General features: G+C 41.3%; 2 protein-coding genes across 2 annotated transcripts in view; one reads left to right on the forward strand and one right to left on the reverse strand.

Annotated features, from left to right (window-relative positions):
- On the forward strand, positions 1-6,616 carry map3k20b (mitogen-activated protein kinase kinase kinase 20b). Its single transcript, XM_072441287.1, has 11 exons — positions 1-816; positions 1,478-1,565; positions 2,098-2,199; positions 2,325-2,390; positions 2,466-2,494; positions 2,569-2,706; positions 3,055-3,141; positions 3,894-3,968; positions 4,042-4,148; positions 4,957-5,134; positions 5,214-6,616. The coding sequence occupies exons 1-11, from the start codon at positions 658-660 to the stop codon at positions 6,156-6,158; spliced, it is 1,974 nt and encodes a 657-aa protein (XP_072297388.1). The 5' UTR covers positions 1-657; the 3' UTR covers positions 6,159-6,616.
- The window catches only part of dnah9l (dynein, axonemal, heavy polypeptide 9 like), a 24,195-nt gene continuing 12,241 nt past the window's right edge, over positions 6,595-18,548 (reverse strand). The window contains exons 46-88 of the mRNA XM_072441278.1: positions 18,020-18,224; positions 17,744-17,909; positions 17,570-17,672; positions 17,355-17,492; positions 17,150-17,251; positions 16,225-16,386; positions 16,042-16,125; positions 15,580-15,689; positions 15,311-15,473; positions 15,099-15,222; positions 14,891-15,033; positions 14,656-14,817; positions 14,523-14,582; positions 14,258-14,431; positions 14,021-14,167; positions 13,844-13,957; positions 13,620-13,763; positions 13,288-13,470; positions 13,023-13,124; positions 12,729-12,863; positions 12,468-12,641; positions 12,243-12,375; positions 12,056-12,158; positions 11,823-11,945; positions 11,521-11,725; positions 11,283-11,447; positions 11,078-11,218; positions 10,820-10,990; positions 10,626-10,748; positions 10,356-10,549; positions 10,121-10,269; positions 9,791-9,918; positions 9,579-9,716; positions 9,323-9,412; positions 8,922-9,113; positions 8,731-8,850; positions 8,453-8,512; positions 8,187-8,369; positions 7,623-7,805; positions 7,444-7,559; positions 7,251-7,363; positions 7,025-7,165; positions 6,595-6,951 (exon numbers count right to left, since the gene is read on the reverse strand). Coding sequence (XP_072297379.1) covers positions 6,704-6,951; positions 7,025-7,165; positions 7,251-7,363; positions 7,444-7,559; positions 7,623-7,805; positions 8,187-8,369; positions 8,453-8,512; positions 8,731-8,850; positions 8,922-9,113; positions 9,323-9,412; positions 9,579-9,716; positions 9,791-9,918; positions 10,121-10,269; positions 10,356-10,549; positions 10,626-10,748; positions 10,820-10,990; positions 11,078-11,218; positions 11,283-11,447; positions 11,521-11,725; positions 11,823-11,945; positions 12,056-12,158; positions 12,243-12,375; positions 12,468-12,641; positions 12,729-12,863; positions 13,023-13,124; positions 13,288-13,470; positions 13,620-13,763; positions 13,844-13,957; positions 14,021-14,167; positions 14,258-14,431; positions 14,523-14,582; positions 14,656-14,817; positions 14,891-15,033; positions 15,099-15,222; positions 15,311-15,473; positions 15,580-15,689; positions 16,042-16,125; positions 16,225-16,386; positions 17,150-17,251; positions 17,355-17,492; positions 17,570-17,672; positions 17,744-17,909; positions 18,020-18,224 — 6,114 coding nt within the window. The 3' untranslated portion in view covers positions 6,595-6,703. The remainder of the gene's footprint in view (positions 6,952-7,024; positions 7,166-7,250; positions 7,364-7,443; positions 7,560-7,622; positions 7,806-8,186; positions 8,370-8,452; positions 8,513-8,730; positions 8,851-8,921; positions 9,114-9,322; positions 9,413-9,578; positions 9,717-9,790; positions 9,919-10,120; positions 10,270-10,355; positions 10,550-10,625; positions 10,749-10,819; positions 10,991-11,077; positions 11,219-11,282; positions 11,448-11,520; positions 11,726-11,822; positions 11,946-12,055; positions 12,159-12,242; positions 12,376-12,467; positions 12,642-12,728; positions 12,864-13,022; positions 13,125-13,287; positions 13,471-13,619; positions 13,764-13,843; positions 13,958-14,020; positions 14,168-14,257; positions 14,432-14,522; positions 14,583-14,655; positions 14,818-14,890; positions 15,034-15,098; positions 15,223-15,310; positions 15,474-15,579; positions 15,690-16,041; positions 16,126-16,224; positions 16,387-17,149; positions 17,252-17,354; positions 17,493-17,569; positions 17,673-17,743; positions 17,910-18,019; positions 18,225-18,548) is intronic.

An 18,548-nucleotide genomic window follows, 5' to 3' on the forward strand; every position in this document is an offset into this window, starting at 1 on the left:
GTTGAGTAACAGATCCTCTCAAGTGTTTTTAGCCCAGCCACTAGTGATTCAGGTTAGATTTAGGTTTCTACGGCAGTCACCCTCATTGCTAAGTGATTTACAATGTCTGACGTGTTGTACAGGCCTGTGGTGCAGCCTGGAGAGCTTTGTCCTTGTGTGTGTATGTGTGTGTGTGTGTATGTGTGTGTATGTGTGTGTGTGTGAGAGAGATCTTTATATAGACACAGTTAGCCGGGAAGAAGGAATGCCCCACATGCCAGTGACCATATTTGAACAGTGTCTGCAGCAAGGAGACTGTGCACCACAAATCACTTCCTCATCACATTCAGCCCTGGAAAATCTTCCTTGTTGTAGTATCATAGGACCACCACTATCAGGCAATGTGGTACCTCCAAGTCTACTAGGAGGTTGAACTTACTAAGTCACAAACTTTCTCTCCCTCTCTTTCCAGTACTTTCCAGTTAGTCCTCCCTGGCACACTGCTCTGCTGACTGGCAACATCCATTTGCCTCACCTCACCTTACTGGCTCTTTATTTCCACATCTACACGCTTGTCTATGATTTGATTTTGAAACCTTTTTTCTTGTGGGGAAAGTCCAGAAGGTTAGAGCCGAGTGTCTCTCTGTGTGTGTGAGTGAAGGTTTGAGTCAGTATGCCATGTCGTCCCCTGGATCGTCGTTTGTGCAGATAAAACATGAGGACCTGGTTTTCTATGAGAACTGTGGAGGCGGCAGCTTTGGAAGTGTCTACAGAGCTCTTTGGATTTCCCAGAACAAGGAGGTGGCCGTGAAGAAGCTCCTGAAGATTGACAAAGAGGTAGGTCAAATGCAGTCTCAGTTTGATGAAGTTGCTGTTATTTTGTAGTAATATGGATTTTTTTGCATGTTTTCCATTATCTTAAACTAATGTCTGTGAACATGTGTTTATATTAAAAATACCTCCTCTGATCCTTCTCCTCAGAGTCGCCTCTTTGTAGTTAGACCCATTTATTTATTGCCAAGACTGTTCTTTCTAGTGTCCATTAAGGCCAGCTGTGTGGTCATTCAGGCTTCATGCTCTCAGACTGGGAGGTTCCTCATGATAAAAGGAAAACAAAGGTACAAGAAAAAGCTGAGGCCTGATGCCTAACAGAGTTTGTACTTGTTTCTGAAGTGTTTGGTGCATGTGCGTTGCACGTGCACAGGTCTAGTGCACAGTACAGTATAATGTATTATGATCGGTCGCAGAGTGTGAGGTCAAACAAATTAAGGTCCGTTATGTTGCTGAGCAACAGTCACATATTTCACATATGCAGAGGTTTTGACCTATATGTCAGATTTATGGAATGTTTGTCACAGGGAGGATAGGCACTGTTCGGTTCTCTTCCAGACAATATGAAGAGAATACAATTGTCTAATGGACATATATAATATTCAACATATTTTCCATATAATCTATGGTATAATGGCCATGCTTTGTGTTTTTTTCTTCTGTACAGGCTGAAATCCTCAGTGTCCTGAGTCACAAGAACATCATTCAGTTTTATGGAGCTGTGCTGGAGTCGCCCAACTATGGCATTGTCACAGGTCAGAGCCGCTGCTCAAGTCTCTGTGAGAAACACATCTGTTGGAAAAATAATATTAAGAGTCTATCTCTAGGATTAAGAATCGTCTTTAGAACCGTATTCAGATGAAGTCTAGATAATAAAGTTAAGGGTCCTCTTTGAGCGTGTGTACCGTTTTACTGTGGAGCATTTGATCCTTGTGATGTCATGAGACACATTAACACACGGCGGTGATGAGGGGTGTATGTTTTCAAATATCACCGTATCCTCTTGAACCATACTTCATGTTGTGTTTATTGGCAGAACATTTGAACGTCTGGATGTGGTTATACTTCAGGACAGAATTATGGTTAAGATGTTACATGCTGCCAAAAGTACATCACATTTAAATTAGTTACAACCAGGGGTGAATAAGGAAAATGTACTTTTGTAATAGATACAATAATAACATATACTTGGATGTTAGGGATTTATCCAGAAATCATTAGTTTAATATTGTGTTAAAGGAATTCATGCTGCTGTTTATGAGGACTAGTTTGAATTATGCTTCACAGAATTTGCGAATGGTGGATCTCTGTATGAGTATCTGTCTAGTGAGCAGAGTGAGCAGATGGACATGGAGCAGATCATGGCCTGGGCCATACAGATAGCTAAAGGTAAACATAAACACATATATTTTAAGATAGTATAATAATATGCATTTATATATCTATGTTGTCTGATCATTGAATTATTTGGTTGTGCAAAATAACAATATAATGAAACATTATATTCCCGGCAGGAATTCACTACCTCCATGCGGAGGCTCCGGTTAAAGTCATTCATAGAGATCTAAAGTCACGAAATGGTATGGGCAACAGCCTCATAATTGGATCAATTATTATGTTTATACTTTGGTGATTAATAATATAATCTTTTTCAGTGGTGATGACGGCAGACAGAGTTCTTAAGGTCAGTAGCCACGGCGTCATAGGCTTTATGTAAATAGACCTCATTCTCACTGGTCTCTTTTTCTGGTGCTACAGATTTGTGACTTTGGAGCATCCAAGTTTCTGTCCCACACCACTCACATGACTGTAGTGGGGACGTTTCCATGGATGGCCCCTGAGGTCATCCAGAGTCTGCCTGTATCTGAGACCTGTGACACATATTCTTATGGAGTTGTAAGTATACAATGCTCCTCATCTATAAGCCATAAAATTATGTTATAGACGATATTGCTCTTAGTTTAATAATGCAAAGATAGATGACTTTGAAAGTGTCAGGGCCCCCCATGCATCATGTGGATAAGGATCATCAGTGTTCTTCATATTTCATAGATAGTGACAACAAAGCAAAAGACTAAACAGGAGTTTAAGTTATGGCCTAGTTAAACAGTTATCACTATTGCTTTGGTCAAAACTTGCCCAAATACTTCACCAATTCATGTCAAATTGTTATGGCTTTAATTTCATTATGTTTCTTACTTGCTACTCTGTTTGATGGAAGCCAATGCTCTGCTTTTCCACCAGGTGTTATGGGAGATGCTGACTCGAGAGGTTCCGTTCAAAGGCTTTGAAGGGTTGCAGGTTGCATGGCTGGTGGTTGAAAAACAAGAGGTACAGTACACACAACCGACAAATACAAAAAATGCATCTCCAAGTGTTCTCTAGCATGTGCACTTATCAAACTTTGAAAGCTGGAGAAAACAATGCAATGCTCTCATGATTTCCACTGCGAGCTGGTGAGGTGGGCCGCTGAGTATTTTTAGTCCTGATGTCAGTTCTCTGCTCTTGTAAGGCCTGGATACACAGCAGTGGAGCCGGGCCGGACTGCCCCCGGCCAAAACATTTACGAGACACAAACACAGGGAAGAATGGACACTGTGATTTGAAGCCTGATTATAGCAGTTTATAGGGCTGATTTTATCGAGTCAGTGAGAGGATCCCCTTGAACACTCACGCTAACAGCCACATTGTGCAGCCAACAAACAACTCCCAGAACATGATTCCTGCGTAGCTCTTGGCTAATCTCCAAATACTCTCCCTAAATAACTGCCTCCCTCGCTGTCTCTTTTTTGTGTTTCCCACTCTCCACCACTCTACACTGACCCTCTGCACCCCCCCCCCCCCCCCCCCCCCCCCCTCCACTCGTTCATATTTTAGGATTAATCCCTGGAGTGAGCCGTTTCCATTGCTGCTCTCATTCAGCAGTAGACCAAGTTATGCTTGGAAATAGTCTATACTAAAAAAGACTGAATTCCATTGTTAAAGCAGAATACACAATGATTAAAACATTTGGTGTGTTATTTGTGCAGAATTCAATAAATTCAACCTCCTTTACTCACTTTCCCCTTCTTTTGCTTTCCCAGAGGCTGACTGTTCCCACCAGCTGTCCTGCAAGTTTTGCAGAGTTAATGAAGAAATGTTGGCAAGCTGATCCAAAGGTAGGAGTGGTTGGTAATGCATCTTTGTTTATTCTGTATAACTTCTAACCGCTATCCATTTATGTCTCTTCAGGAGCGGCCACTTTTTAAGCAAGTATTACTAACCCTGGAGACGATGGCAAATGACAGCAGGCTGCCAGATCAGTGCAACTCCTTCCTTCATAACAAAGACCAGTGGAGGTACTCTTTCTTTATATCATAATGTTTATTCTTGATACATAATAGTACGTATAGCACAGTAAACACATTGATTTGCCCCTGAGAGAAGTTGCTTGTGTGACCCTGTGTGCAACTTCAGTCTATATTAAGCTCTTTGGAAAGTGTCCATGGAAGAGATTCCTCTGCTGGTCCACTCTAGTGCAGTGCAAAAAGCTGTGGGGGTGGGCACTGTAGCAGGGGAGTCAGACAAGATCTAAAATCAACTGTAAACACAGGAAGTAGCGATACAAATGTACAAGATGCATGTGAAAGCTACAATACTGAGTCAAGGTGTGAAATTCTGGGCATATTTACCACAGTGATGCAATCAATTGTGAGTGTGGTTATGATCAGGGTGGAAAGTTGGACAGACACAGGGCAATGAGGATTGTGCTGTGTGAGAGAGGTGAAGGGGTGGAGTTTAGGAGAAGGGGAATAAACAATACTCCTTAATAAAGAGCTGTTTGTGTCTTCTGCAAGTCTGAGAAGACTTAACAATGGTGACATCTTGTGGAAGCAGCTAGTATCTGCAACTCAGTGAATTGTAGAAAAGAACACCTTGTTATGCTTGAGCCTTGTAAAACCAACATAACGGACAATTTATTTGTGTTTTTATGGGTTGCTTTTTATGGGTTGCAGTAGTCCTTAGTCGCCATGGCAAATAAGCTAACAAAATATATCTTTTGAATGGGGAAAGGTAGCAAAAACCTTCAAATCAGGAACGAAATGTCTGCCTGAAACTCACAATTAAAGCATTTTGACGTAAAGTAAATCTTTTCATATCCAATAGGTGTGAAATTGAGTCAACTCTTGAGCGCCTACGGAAGCTTGAGAGGGAGCTTTACTCCAAGGAAAAAGAGTTAGAAGAAAGAGAAAGGAGACTCAAACTATGGGAGGAGAGGCTAATGCAAAGGTCTAATATGAGTCCTAGCCCCACCTCTCTTCTGATGGACTCGAGCGTCTCACCTGTAAGTACCACTATGTCAAAGAGCAAAACAAATGGTCTATAGCTGTGTGTATTGGAGTGTTTCTTTACCTTTCTTGCAGTTTTTCACACCACTGTCCATTGGTTCATCTGGCTCCTTCTTCCGCTCACACTCTCAGGACTCCAACAGCAGTGCAGGGGTCAGCAGCGCCGGGGTCAGCTCTCTGTTCCGGACCCTCAGCAACGGAGACACTGAGCGGAGCAGTAACACCACACTGGACCGGTCTTCTCTGGAGGGCGGCAGACTGCAAGCCATGCTCCGGGGACTGTCCGGGAGATTTGGAGAAGAGGATGAAGAGGAGGGCACCCTGAATGACAGCACCTGGGGGCCGAAGAACGATGGGGGTAGCCTGGAGGGGGGGCGGGTGCAGGTGACACTGAGGAGCTTTCCAGGAGGGGTGGTGGAGAGACAGGAGAGAACATGGGAGGAGCGGGACAGGGACACAGGGGGACTACAGCGAAGCAGGGTGACTATGTGGAAGGGCTACTCGGGGAGTTTTGGAGAGGGCGACTCGGGGCGAGAGAGGGAGGCAGAATGGGAGGCAGACAGAGCTGAGAACAGACTTGAGGACAGAGGGATGGAAGGAGTGGTAGAAGTATCAAGACTCCCTACAATGTTAAAAGGGCTGGGAGGGGGCATGGGGGGATTAGGGGACATGTTGACCTTAGACATGGAGGACATAGGGGACATGGACCGACTTGGTGACATGGACATGAATATGAACATGGGTGATTTAGGCGTAATGAAAGCCACGGGCCGAGGGGTCAGGACTGAGCTGGGTGTTAGAGGACACAGGGATATGGGAGTTGTTGTCCAGGGAGTACGGAATGATCTCAGTGAGGCCCTAAGCCAAAAGATCAGAGGGGAAATGGGTGTCCAGGTGAGCATGCGGGCTTCATCCAACCAGAACTCTGTCAAAAGTTGCAGCATGCGTCAGGGAACCAAAGTGAAGATGGCTTCAACAGCAATGGACATGATGGAGCTTGACTGGTCCGACAGTGACTGAAGATGGACAAGAATACATGCAAACACAGGTCGACCTGTAAGCACATAATGTGCGTTACAGATCTCCTGTAAGAAAAAGCTGGTCTAAACACATTTCCTTTGTTACTTTTTATTGATGCAGTGAACACTATGTCCTTCTGTACTGTGAAGACAAAAGGACACCTTGGCTGTCATATGTTTTTTTTGTCAGATTTACTTCACCTGTGTAATTTAATTCTTGCTGCATAACGTATATTGTAAGAGGTACAAGTGTTAGTGAACACGCACACTTGAATGCCTCTAATGAGGCAGCACTGTGTGTTTATTCCCCTGCTTTATAGTATTTTATGTGTAGTTACCGATACTTTTGATTTGTTCGAAAAGGCTTTAACTTTATCTATTACAAATACAGTGTGTTTTTGAGACATTTTTGAGAATATTTGATTTTTTTTCAATAAATAGAGAGAAATTTACAAATAATCTCCTTGTTGTAATCCCTCGCTAGTAATATAAGGACTATGCATGTAAAAATATATATAAATAAAGCCATATGTATATTTATTTATGTTACACACTGAGAAGTAGAGCTACTCCGGCCAAAACCCACTTGGCTGGTCGTTCCCTAGTTTTCAAACTAAATGTCCACACATATGTGGGCCCTCTAATCTTAGTTTTATAGAGAGGACACGCGTAGATATTCCTGGTCTCATGCCGATCATTGGGAACAGCTCGGACAGATAGAACAGGCATTGCTGGAGTCAGATCCTTTAAGCGAGCCTCTGTGATCACTCCAGCTTGAGTGTCCCACCTCGCTCCTACAGCAAAGTGCAAATGTGTTATAAAACTGTGTTGCAGTGGGAGAAATGTTTGCTCTGTGATAGACAGTACCTTCCATATAAAGTCCATGGACATAAGCCCCCTCTCTGGCGGGCTGGTTGAACTCTTCCTTAAATTTCTTGGTCACGTCCACAGTTAAGTTCACTTTGTCAAGTGGCCACTCATTCTTACGGGCCAGAGACTGCATCACAGCTGGAAAACGAGAAAGAGCAAATCACAAAGTCATTCATGGTTTGAGTGTTTGTAGTAGGATGAAGGCTAAAGACTAAGCTGTTACCAGTGAGGAATGATTGTGGGTTGAAAAGGCCAGAGAGCCACACAACACTGGGCAAGGACAGGTCCTGAGTCCAGCTGTCCAGTTCCTTACAGCGCTGCAGCACATCATTGAACCTAATATACAGAGACGTACATTAAAACCAACTACCGGTATACTAATAATGAAAACAAGTCTATTGTGGAACCATACGCACCAAACTGACAAGCTGTAGACAGAGGGATAGGCCAGTTTGGTCCAGGTATCAGGGACATTGTCAAAGAATAAAGCACTCTGGATCTTCTCCATTTCAGAGGAAATTGCGAGCTCCCCCTTTTATATTGACTGTTAGAGTGAAAGTTACAAAAACATACACTCGCAAAGATAAATGTTTACCTTGAGTCCCAGGTCAAGCTCCTTTAGCGAGCGGCGGATCTCAGAGATCAAAGTGTTCATTCGCTCACACTCCTGGAAACACACCAGGATGTAGGGGGAACGCTCGGCCGTCTTAGATGTGATGTCTGACATATTGTACTCCTCTGGGAGCTTCTCCAGCACCTCGTCCAGAATTGATTTTACCTGCAGGAAACACTTTTACTTGATATTGCCCTTATGTAAGTTCATAAGATTACATGCAATGTGTATCAGAATCAGAATTTCTTTATATAACCGCCAAAGGGAAATTATTATGCAGCTGACTAGCAGAAGAAAGAAAGTCTTTCAAAAAGAAAGTTAAGATAAGAAATTTAAATTAAATCAGTGAAACCTTCAGAGGAAATAACATGAAGATACATTATGACTTAACTTATAAAACATTGTATCCTCACAACATATTTACATGTTTATGTACAATTGAGTGAGACAAAAGAATCAATGTGAAGAATGTAAACATGATCTGTAATATTGTACAGATTGTTCATTGTTCAGAGCATGTTTGTTGTACAATGTAATTGCACTCACCTTCTCCTCCAGGGTCTGTGAAGCCCCCTCCCCCATCACCGCATCAGGAGACTGTAGCTCCAGCAGTGTGCGGAAAAGGGCATCTGATGTCACAGTCAGAAACTCAATTTCAGCATTAAGGTGCAGCCCGTAATGCACTGGGCTCTCATGGGGCAACATCTCATCGATAAAATCGTGATAGCCCTGGAGATGTGGTAGAGGGAAATGATGACAGTATTAGAGCTATATTTATTTATTTCTAAATAATAATATAAATATTACTGTACCTGATAGTCCAAATTTGAAGGTACTACAAATCCTGGCGCTAATGAAAGTTTTCTGTCAAACTGAAGATTGAATTATAGCATTTAATTTACAGCTTTGTCCTGGGCTTAGTTTAGTCATTATATAAAGTCCTGTATGTCCAAAAGTGTGCTTGGATGGAAGCTGGACAATTGTAAACTAAAAAATATTACACTCTACACGCTAATGATGCTGTCTATGAAATAGATTGGCAGTGTTAAATGCAAAATTCTGTTTTTCCTCTTTTCTTAAGAAGACAAACCTGGTTGGGCTGCATGTATTCTTCCAAGTATGTTCTGCAGAGGCGCCTGTCCCAGTCATCGGTGATATGTCCACCATACATGATCTCTCCAAAGAGATACCTCAGGTCTTCCCAGGGCACCTGGGAATATAACACAACTCTATAATTAAACAATTTTCATAATACGTTTATGAAAAATAAACACAATCCACCTGTGCATTAGCCTCTAAATAGTTATAGAGGACGTTTACTGATATGGTCAAATCTCCTGTGTTAAAGGGGTACTTTCTGTTCCAGCCCTGGGGCCCAAATTTCCTCCTCTCTGCCACACAGGCATGAAAGTAACACAGGGAGAAGAGGATAGTCTTGAACTCCTGTTCACGGCTACACTGGTCTAAGATATCCTAAAAAGACAATACAACATGTGTGATGCTTCAATCTGTTTAAAACACAACACTTTTGTTTGTTCTCCCATTTTTCATGAGCTGAACTCAAAGATATGAAACTTTTTCTATGTACACTAAAGACTAATCTCTCTTAAATATTGTTCAATGGGAGACCAAACAAAAGTATTGCTCAAGTATTTTTGTTCTGTGTGTTAGACAACACTTGCCTGGTCAAAGTTATCGAGAGCAGCATGCAGGTTTGCATGCATCCCAGTGGGAGGTTCATTGGTGATCTTTATAGCATTTTCTAGAATGCCCTGAAACAAGAAATGGAGTTACAAATAGTGTATTATTGTTGAACGGAAGACTTACAGTAAATGCTTTAATATAAAAGATAGCTTTATGGCTATATTTATGGCATGCATAGTGGGTGCAACATCTGCACTGTGATAGGATAGGAGCTCCTGTACATCTATAGTGTACCTGGGGGATAATGTGCTCGTTGGGCAGTGGTGCTGGCTCTGCACTCATAAAAACTCGATAGTCGGGATGACTGCCCTCACAGCAGCGATCCAACAGTTTCTCCAGGGAGCCAAGCCAGCGCCCAACCAGGTGGATGTTCTGCAGGGAAAAATATCAATCCATTTACAATTACTATTTATCTACAAAGATAAATTCAAACAAAACATCCTGACCTGTAGAATAACCCAGTGTCCCTCTTTTGCAGCTTGTTCCATAGCAACCTCAGCAACAGCTTCTTGTCCCTGACCCAATGACACATTGTGAAGCTTCCCATGGTCAATGGTAAAACCCAGTTTCTTTCCTGTTGACAAAAAAGACTTGAAATACTTTTATTTAAATGCTTTGACAAAAAGATTATTATTTTTTAAAGAATTTCTATTTTTACATTAAAAAAACAGTTTATGAGCAAAACATTGAACATATTTTACATTCTGCTACCTTCTGCTATAAAATCTAACACTAATGAACATTGTATTTCGTATAATGTATAATGTGTTTCATACCCAGTGACTCCACATCCTTAAGTGGATCCACACCAGGAGAAAGGATGAAAATTACAGGAGAGGCTGGTCCACTTTCTCGGAAGGACTTTGCAAACTCTGTCTTCCGGGCCTCTGTATACTTCACACCAAGTTTCTCCTCGACAAAATTCCTGCAATGTCCAAAAGACAGACAAAAGGTACAACCCAAAGAGAAATAATTAGATGGCTGGGGAATAATAAAAGGACACTTTTTTACCTCAGGGCATAAGTCATGCGATCTGGCCGTATAGCTCTTATGATGATCAGCTTCTGCAGAGCACTTTTGCCTTTCCACTCTTGAGGAAACTTCTCCTTCTCTGGGCACTCAGACTCCACTATTTTCTTCCAGCGTTTAGGCGAACCTTCAATGTCTCTGTCCAAACCTCGGAACTCATCAGTAAAACTCATGACCTGTACTCAGACATAAATTATCAGTGCTACTGCAAATATACATAACACAATGTCTCTCTTTGACACATTTGCTAACCTTAATGGCGCTCCATGCTGAATTAGAGAGAAATTCTAGTGGACTGACATAAGTGTGGTCAATGTTGAAGCGTAACAGAAAGTCCAGCTCTCGTACATCTATTTCTTTACTCAACAGGAGCAGCTAAGAACAAAAAGAAAAATGTAAGTCGCGAAAGACTCTCTTTTTACATGACCTCTCATACAATGGGACACCTGGAAAGCCAGCTGAGCAGTGAAGGTGAGCTTGTCCCTTTCAAACAGACCTCTGCTGATGTAGTTAAAAGAAGAGTATGTTACACAGTCTATGAGTGTGTTCACGCGGCTCTTCACATCTTCACTCTTCTCTGCTGTCTCCACTGCCTTATGGAACACTGCATTAAAGGCCTGCCAAAGAAAGTGATAATCAGTTATGTAATAATTACTGTAATAATAACCATTACTACACATACAGTCTGTCTGGTAGTTACTTACCTTGAGGCTGAATTGGTACATGGCGTTGATTTTGTTCAGGTCATTCATGATAAAGTACAGAAGAGAAGCTCTGACGGCAACCGGCCGATAGTGCTCTCTAGCTTCATTTATCTTTAATTCGTTAACTTTGGCTTCTTGGACCTGAACAAAAGAAGTGACAGGTTTGAATAAAAAACTAAATATGTTTTAATCCTACCACTGGCACCTTCATCTCAATTTCAGCAGCAGTGTGTTTGGTGGTTTCCAACTTCTCCACCAGGACGTCGTCACCCAAGAAATCACTCTCTGCAGCCGACAGCCGTGTGAGCAGCTCGTCCTCCAGAAGCTTCAGCTCTATCTTAAACATGTTTTGCTGCTTGGTCAGTTCACTCTGGAGGGAAGAGACACAGTATAATGATTTAACACGTTATGAATAGAGAAATTATGTGAAACCAAAAACCCACCTTCAAGTGCTCAAGGTCTGGTCTCTCCTGGTTGACCACCTGAGCCAGGAGCTGATCCTCCAGCCCGTCTCTGGTCACAGTGAAGTTAATGAGGGTGGTCTGAGCTTGAATCTCTGGTTTATAATGAGGATTGGCTAACTTTGTGTGAAGGATCAGCCTGAAACTTGGATTGAAATAGCACTCCTTGTCCCCAACCTTTATACAACTTCAAAACAGGAAGAGTTTGCATATTTTAGAACAGGAAATATAGCTTCAAGAAATTAAAAATGTATACGCAAAAAGTAAAGAAAAATAATGCAAACCTGCCCTTTTTGATAGTGTGTCGCCCCAGCAGAGGGTCAATAACAGGGTCTATAGTCTCTTCTAGATTTTCAATAAGGACCGTTTCCCCAGCCACTACAGCCTGCTCGATTACGTCTACATAGCTTCAAAGCAAAGAGAAGGAATGATATAGTGTGTTCTGGATACTGGATACTGTATATTTAACACTTAAACATGTATCGCATTGTACTGTTTGAAGGGAGAGTTAACTCACCCTCTCTGCCCAAGACTCACAACTTGAAGGCTGCTACCAAAGCGGCTCTTTATCCACTTTATTCCCTGTAGCTGAGGGTCAATGAGGAGGGGCCAGCGCTCACCTGAAAGAGAGTACACACGTGGTTGGTCATTATACAAATAATGTGAATGGTGCAATAATACAAAGTAGCTTGATTTTTGCTTACAGTTTGTGAGGATAGTTGCATTCTGAGTGGACATCTTGTCTCCAGGCAAACCTTCATTGTTCCACTGGGCCACTGTTGCATCATCAGTCAGCATTGACACAGGATCTAAGCCTTGGGCCATGGGAATGCTTGTCTGAACAAAGTAAAATTACATTATTTTAATAATAATTTTGATAGTTTAACAAACAATGAGGAAAAAAGTAATGAGTCATTTTTCAATGTCACCTTCTGTTCACGTAAAAATGGCATCCACATGTTGTCCAGCAGTTCTCTCCTGTACTTTTTAGAGAATGATCCAGCATAAGAGATGACAGCCGCGGTCAGGAGCACGTCCCCACAGAGGGTTTCCTCTTGCTTATGATACTGGGCCACAGAATGGCCCCAGCGCACGTTCTCGCTCTGGCAAAAGGTTTGCAAAAAGCTATTTATTTGCACTTTATTTTGAGACTGAAATTACAATTTGAAGGTTTTTCAATCAATTCTCACCTCCAATCCTTTTACCAGGCGATTAGCTAGTTCGATTGTCTTATTTGTGTTGTTGACTTCTTCCTGGAAACAAACTTTCTCTGATGTGGCTGTTTTATAAGCTGTAGTTAGAATTTCCAGATTATCATCTAACTCCTAAGAAAAACAACAGTAATTATTGATGTTAACAAACAAAAATCATTTTGTTGATATGGTCTTCTAAAAACTGATATTGATATTAAATATCAATATAATATTTTATGTTAAAAACTTTTTATTTAACATAAAATATATTTTTAAAAAGCATGGACTCACAGCAAGTTTCCTGCGAATAACCTCTAGTTTTTCAGCAGCCTCTGTTAAATCAGCATTGGCCTGAGACAGACACATCCTCTTCATCTCAACTTCACAGATGACCTAGAGAGACACTCATGTCAGCTTAAAGCCAGCAACAACTAATGCAACAAATACTGTTTGTACTTACAAACATCTACATGGCACCATTACCAGGGGAAAAAGTACAGTCATCATCATGTATGTACTGAAAATATATTGAAAAAGCTAAACGTCTAACGTGTACCTCATGGAAGCGTATGATATTAATGACCCAGGCACAGAGGCCAGCGGCAGCTGAGGATTTCTGCTTCACAAAGTCAGGGTTGAACTCTGGGTCACTCAGGTAGTCGTCTTTTATACACCTAACTGTAGCCTCTGGGATGTGCTCTTTATCAAAGTTCACAAGCCCCTGTAGGAAATCATCCACCTGCAATGCATTTATGTGAAGCAGCATGAGAGAATTTAATGTTTAACTACAATCATGTTATATTTGATTCATACTATTTGGTAAATGAAACATTAGTTCAGCTGTGAAGAGGATTGTGGTCTAGTAAGAGGTGTCAGTGGAAATATCACCTTGCTCATGATGATCTTGCAGGCTTTCCAGCTGCGATCTTTAGGTATTCGTCCTTGGGGAGAAAGCAGCACCAGAACAGCTGCTGAGACATTGGTGACGATGGCTGGAGGGTTGGGAAATGTCCTCAGTTCTGTCAGGTTTAACTAGATCACAGCCAAGCACACACAGTACAATACGTGGATATTTTATGAAACAATATGTCCATAAGTTTAAAAGTTCTTACCCTGTTCAGAGTATTTAGGGCTGCATTGGCTGCCTGTAGTGCAGGCTCAGCTTTAGTAAGGTCATCCTCTGTTTCTTGCTGCTGTTTGGTTACTTTAGCTTGGATGGCTGCTACCTAAAGTCACAGTTGTTTAATGCAGAAAGTCACATAAATATGAACTTGAACGTATATGATTACCTTTTGTTCCTCTCCATCCGCCACAGCCCTTTCCTGATTGAGCTTGTCTTTCTGTTGTCCAATTTTGGCAATAAGAGCTTCAATATCATTGTTTCTTTGCCACAGCTCCACCTCTTGAACTGCTAACTTAGCTTTTAAATCTTCCACCTTAAACAAAAGTAAAGCTTATCAAAATCTATTATATACATTTAAAAAAAAAAAAAGGTTTTCTCAAATTAGATTTTTAGTTTTTCTTACTTGTGTAGCTGTGGATTCAAGCTTCTGAAGACCATTCTCCAACCTCTCCATCTTCTGCGTCAGCTCGGTGCGTTTCTTCCCCAGCAGGTTGCCATACAGTTTCATAAACTCAAGGAAACTCTTAGGTGTGGTGTAGTTAAAGTGCTTTTCATTCTGCTGATATTTCACGCTTACCTGTGCATCAAAACAAGGCACACGATATTAATAAAATGGAGACTTGAGCAAGTCTACTCTAGACCATGGCCAAGTCTAAAATAACTCCTACCTCATTGACACTTGTGTGTGCAAAGGAAATAAATTCACTGATGGAAGACCTGACATTTGGCTGCCAAAAAAATAAATATATCATAAATAATAGATCTAAGAAAAAGGAAAATTTACTATGCATTTTTGTTTACCTCTAATGCAGGTATCTTCTCAATAAAAGTAGAGCTGACGGACTGCAAAGCGAGCTGGGGCCAAGGGTGAAACCAGTCAATAGCGGTACAATTGACCAAAGCTGGAAATTTACGAGCTCGTGTACGCAGAGTAAATCCCACAGGAGAGAAACACAGGACGACCTGGAAAACAGGGGTATGCAGTCAAACAAAAGTTGTTTTAATGTTGTATTTTCAAATGTGTGACTATTCAGACCTTCAGCTGCCTTCTTATTCTCTCAATAAAAAAGTTCCAGCAGTTGTCTCTGCTGTCTATCAGGCCCAAGCCTCGCAACTCCATTCGAATTGACGTCACAATCATATCCACCTCTTCATCGCTGAACAGATCTGGGATATCACCTAAAATATCACAATATTAGTAACAGTAACAATTTCATTTAATCACTATTAGTTTATTGTGACACCTGAAGCCAACATGTCATTGATGAGTACCAGGAACCGCTCATCTGGAATCTGGGCATCCGTGTGAAGGAAAACGGTCCCAATATTTTTCACTCCCACTTTGATATACAAGGCTGCTATATCACTCTGGATGTCATGAAAGAAAACAAGGCACATCGACACAATTCACATTCAATGAACTGAAACCAGAGTCTCACACAATTAACTGTGTAACCTTCAGATCACTGATGCCATAGCCTTTACGCAGTGTGATTTGGAAAACCTCCAGAGAACCGAGGAACGCCGCCAGCCGACAGAGACTCTGTTTTCCACTTCCTCCGACGCCCACCAAAAGGGCATTACCATAAGGGGCTTCCAGAATTCGGCTAATACGACACCTTTAGAAAAAGAGCAAGAGCATTAATTTAGCCTGGTGTGTGGTCTCTCCCTCGTCCATAAATCTGTAGGCTCTCTGTATCTCCCTGAAGCATGTGTGGATCTTACACATGCTGGATTGCTTCTTCAAACAACACAAGGTCCATGACAGCGTGCAGCTCATTATAATGCTCAAGAGCCTCTGCCAGGGTCTTCTGGAGCTTCTCCCAGTCAGAGGCCTAAGAATGTGAGCAAATAAACAAATGAACTTTGTGTGAGCGCAGCAAATCACTTCAGATATAGCCTAGATAATGTAATGGAATTAAGCTCTTATCAGAAGCACTGCTCATTAATTTCTACATTAAAATCTCAATAGAAACAAATGATAATTAAATTTCTAATGACAGCCCATTCATCCTCATTCCTGCCTTGACAGATCAGAGCTGACATCGAAGTCCATGCAGTCACATCTTTGAATAAGTGCACTTCAGATAATATACACAGATAATTGACTGACTTTGTCTAGATTAGCACAGTTAATGAAGAATATAGCTGCCAGAACAGGGTCAGTCAAACCAGCTTATGTCAAACCTGGTGATAACGAGGCTCCCCTAGTCCTTGTGCAAAGTGACAGTACACCAGCGGCTGGTGGATGAACATGGACTCATCTATTCCCTGTGAGCACAAAAATGATGATAGGGACAACCTTCTGTTAAAGTTGTAGCCAAATTGTATCATGTATCAGATTCTGAACACACACAAAAACAAACGCACCTCGAAGTATCGTTTGCCAGTGTCCAAGAGTATTTTTTTGAACAGTTCCACGTCTTTTTCTTCCATCAGTTTGTCTGCGTAAACCCTAGAGCTCTCGTGTAGCCACAAGTGAACCAGCTCCATGGGATAACGGATGCACTCAGGCAGGGCAAATATGATTCCCTGTACACCACAATATGACTTAACTTAAGCTATCTCACAGTGGAGCAATCCACTTGTCAAAGCAGCTTTTAATACAGTATTGAGATATCATACAGTGCAGACAGTAATAAGTGTGCATGCAATCAAGATAAGATGGAGACAATAACAGAGAGAACTACAGTGCAGAAACATACAACTGCATATACACATATACAACACAATATAGTTGGTGTAATCCTTCATTCATCCAGGAGTGATCCATAGTAGAAACAAATTCAAGTGTAGTCATCTAGACACTGTTTCAGAATTCAAGACGTTTAGACTCTCATCCAAAACTCATTCTCAATTTGCAGATCATGTCTGAGACCTCAGATATTTATGCTTCTCTGAGCTACATAAACTGGGCAACACTTTAAGGCAGAAACTGTTTCACCCTAAGAACAAAATGCCAACTCAAAAACAGTCAGCAAACAATACAATTTCTATGGCCCATTACAGGCTTGTTAGGGTAACAAAGAAGATTAATTTAAGGTGAAACTTAGGTAAACAAATAGATTAAGAAGACAAGCTATTATCAGGATAGTCCCCCCCGGAAAGCAGGGCTTACCTAGCCCAGAGTAGCATAAATGTCTGAGTTCAAAGACCAGGTCCACAGAAAGACTTTCGAATGAAAGTCGAAATGTCTTGATTTGAAACATGTGTCCAGATGACTACACTTGAGTCTTTTTCTACAATTGCACAATGTATGTTAAATAACACATGTGAAAATGTTTAAATATATTACCTGAAAGATATTGGAGAGGTCTCGCAGGTTGAACATGTAATGAAAACGTATGGCGGTGGGGAGAAAATTCTGGCTAATCTTCTGATGCAGACAAATGGCAGCCTTAAAAACGAATGTGAAGCTATATAAAGCTGTCATTTTGAATGCTATTGTATTGAATTGGACAGAAGTCTCTGTTAGTGTGTACATATTCAGTATACTTCACCTGCATTAAAGTCCCTACTGTTCGAGAAACTCCAAAGCTGAATCCTCCTTGGAGAAAATGAGTGGACAGTATGCTGGAGAAGATGGTGGCTAATGCATCTGCCCCTGGGAAATGCACCGCAAACACAGCAAAGTGTCTCTGCATATGAAAGATAGCATTATAACTCTGCACAAAACATTTCACAGCACAGAAATCCTTATCTAAATACAGTTCACCTGGAGTCTGGGGTTGATTGAGAAGCTTCCTGCAGTTGGATTCATACAGGTAATATACTGACAGTTATGGATTTCCTTGAGAACCAGCCGCTGCCTGTCATACCTGTAATTGTATTTTGGATTTTCACTGTATGGTGGCTTTTGGGGTGTCAATAGGTTTATTTTGCTGCTCACCAGTGGTTGTAGTCGAGATGCTGGCGAATTAGCGTGTGCGGTTGGACAGTCCCATAAACGTCCACCTCAGGCATGTTGAGGTCATCTATGAAATAGATGAGTCTTTTGGGAGTTGGAGGAGCAAATTTACGACCTGCTTTTTTCTCAAGCGGTTTCTCTAAGACTCCTGTGATCCAAATTTTGAGTGAGACACATGATACTGTTACTACAAAACATATTCAGAAATAAATATACAATATGAATTACTAACTACTAGAACGCTTTAATTGGTCTTACGTTGCAACATAGCAGAATTAGTGTAGTAGTTGAAGGGCACTTTAGCCACTATGAAGTCCTCTTTTAGCTTGGACACCTTATCAGACACTAGAATAGTTTTACCCACTCCTGCATTTCCCACTAACATAATGGGTTTTCCTCTCTGGAGCAACAGGTCCATGAAGTATGTCAGACAAATAGTTTCTGGAGTGTGGACCAATACGGTCTAAAAAAAATCAAAATATTTATTACAAACAGGAAGTCCATCCATCAATCCATCCATTTTGTACCGCTTTATCCGCGGAAGAGGAAGTGCTTTAGGAAAAATTTCGAAAGCTTCAGTAATTTATGTTTTCTCAAATTAGACAGTCAGCCTTTTCTTGAAAGCTGTAAACTGTGGAACTCACTACCCACTGATGATGAGCATTTCTGAGTTAAAAATGTTCACTTCCAGGCTTATTTGTTGGCTGAAAACAAATCAAAAGTGTACCTATTTGTAAATAATATGAAAGTGAATGAGTGAGGGTGAAAGAATGAGTATTGCATTTGT

The sequence above is a fragment of the Eucyclogobius newberryi genome, unplaced genomic scaffold (genome assembly GCF_026437365.1).
Source record: "Eucyclogobius newberryi isolate DKJ021-1_F unplaced genomic scaffold, fEucNew1.0.hap1 SCAF_12, whole genome shotgun sequence".
NCBI classification, from domain to species: Eukaryota; Metazoa; Chordata; class Actinopteri; order Gobiiformes; family Gobiidae; genus Eucyclogobius; species Eucyclogobius newberryi.

Excerpts from the sequence above, each read along its gene's own strand:
- map3k20b (XM_072441287.1), top strand. The coding sequence starts at position 658 with ATGTCGTCCCCTGGATCGTCGTTTGTGCAGATAAAACATGAGGACCTG. Across the intron at positions 4,149-4,956 it reads CATAACAAAGACCAGTGGAG|GTGTGAAATTGAGTCAACTC; the intron begins GTACTCTTTCTT and ends CATATCCAATAG. Across the intron at positions 5,135-5,213 it reads TGGACTCGAGCGTCTCACCT|TTTTTCACACCACTGTCCAT; the intron begins GTAAGTACCACT and ends CCTTTCTTGCAG.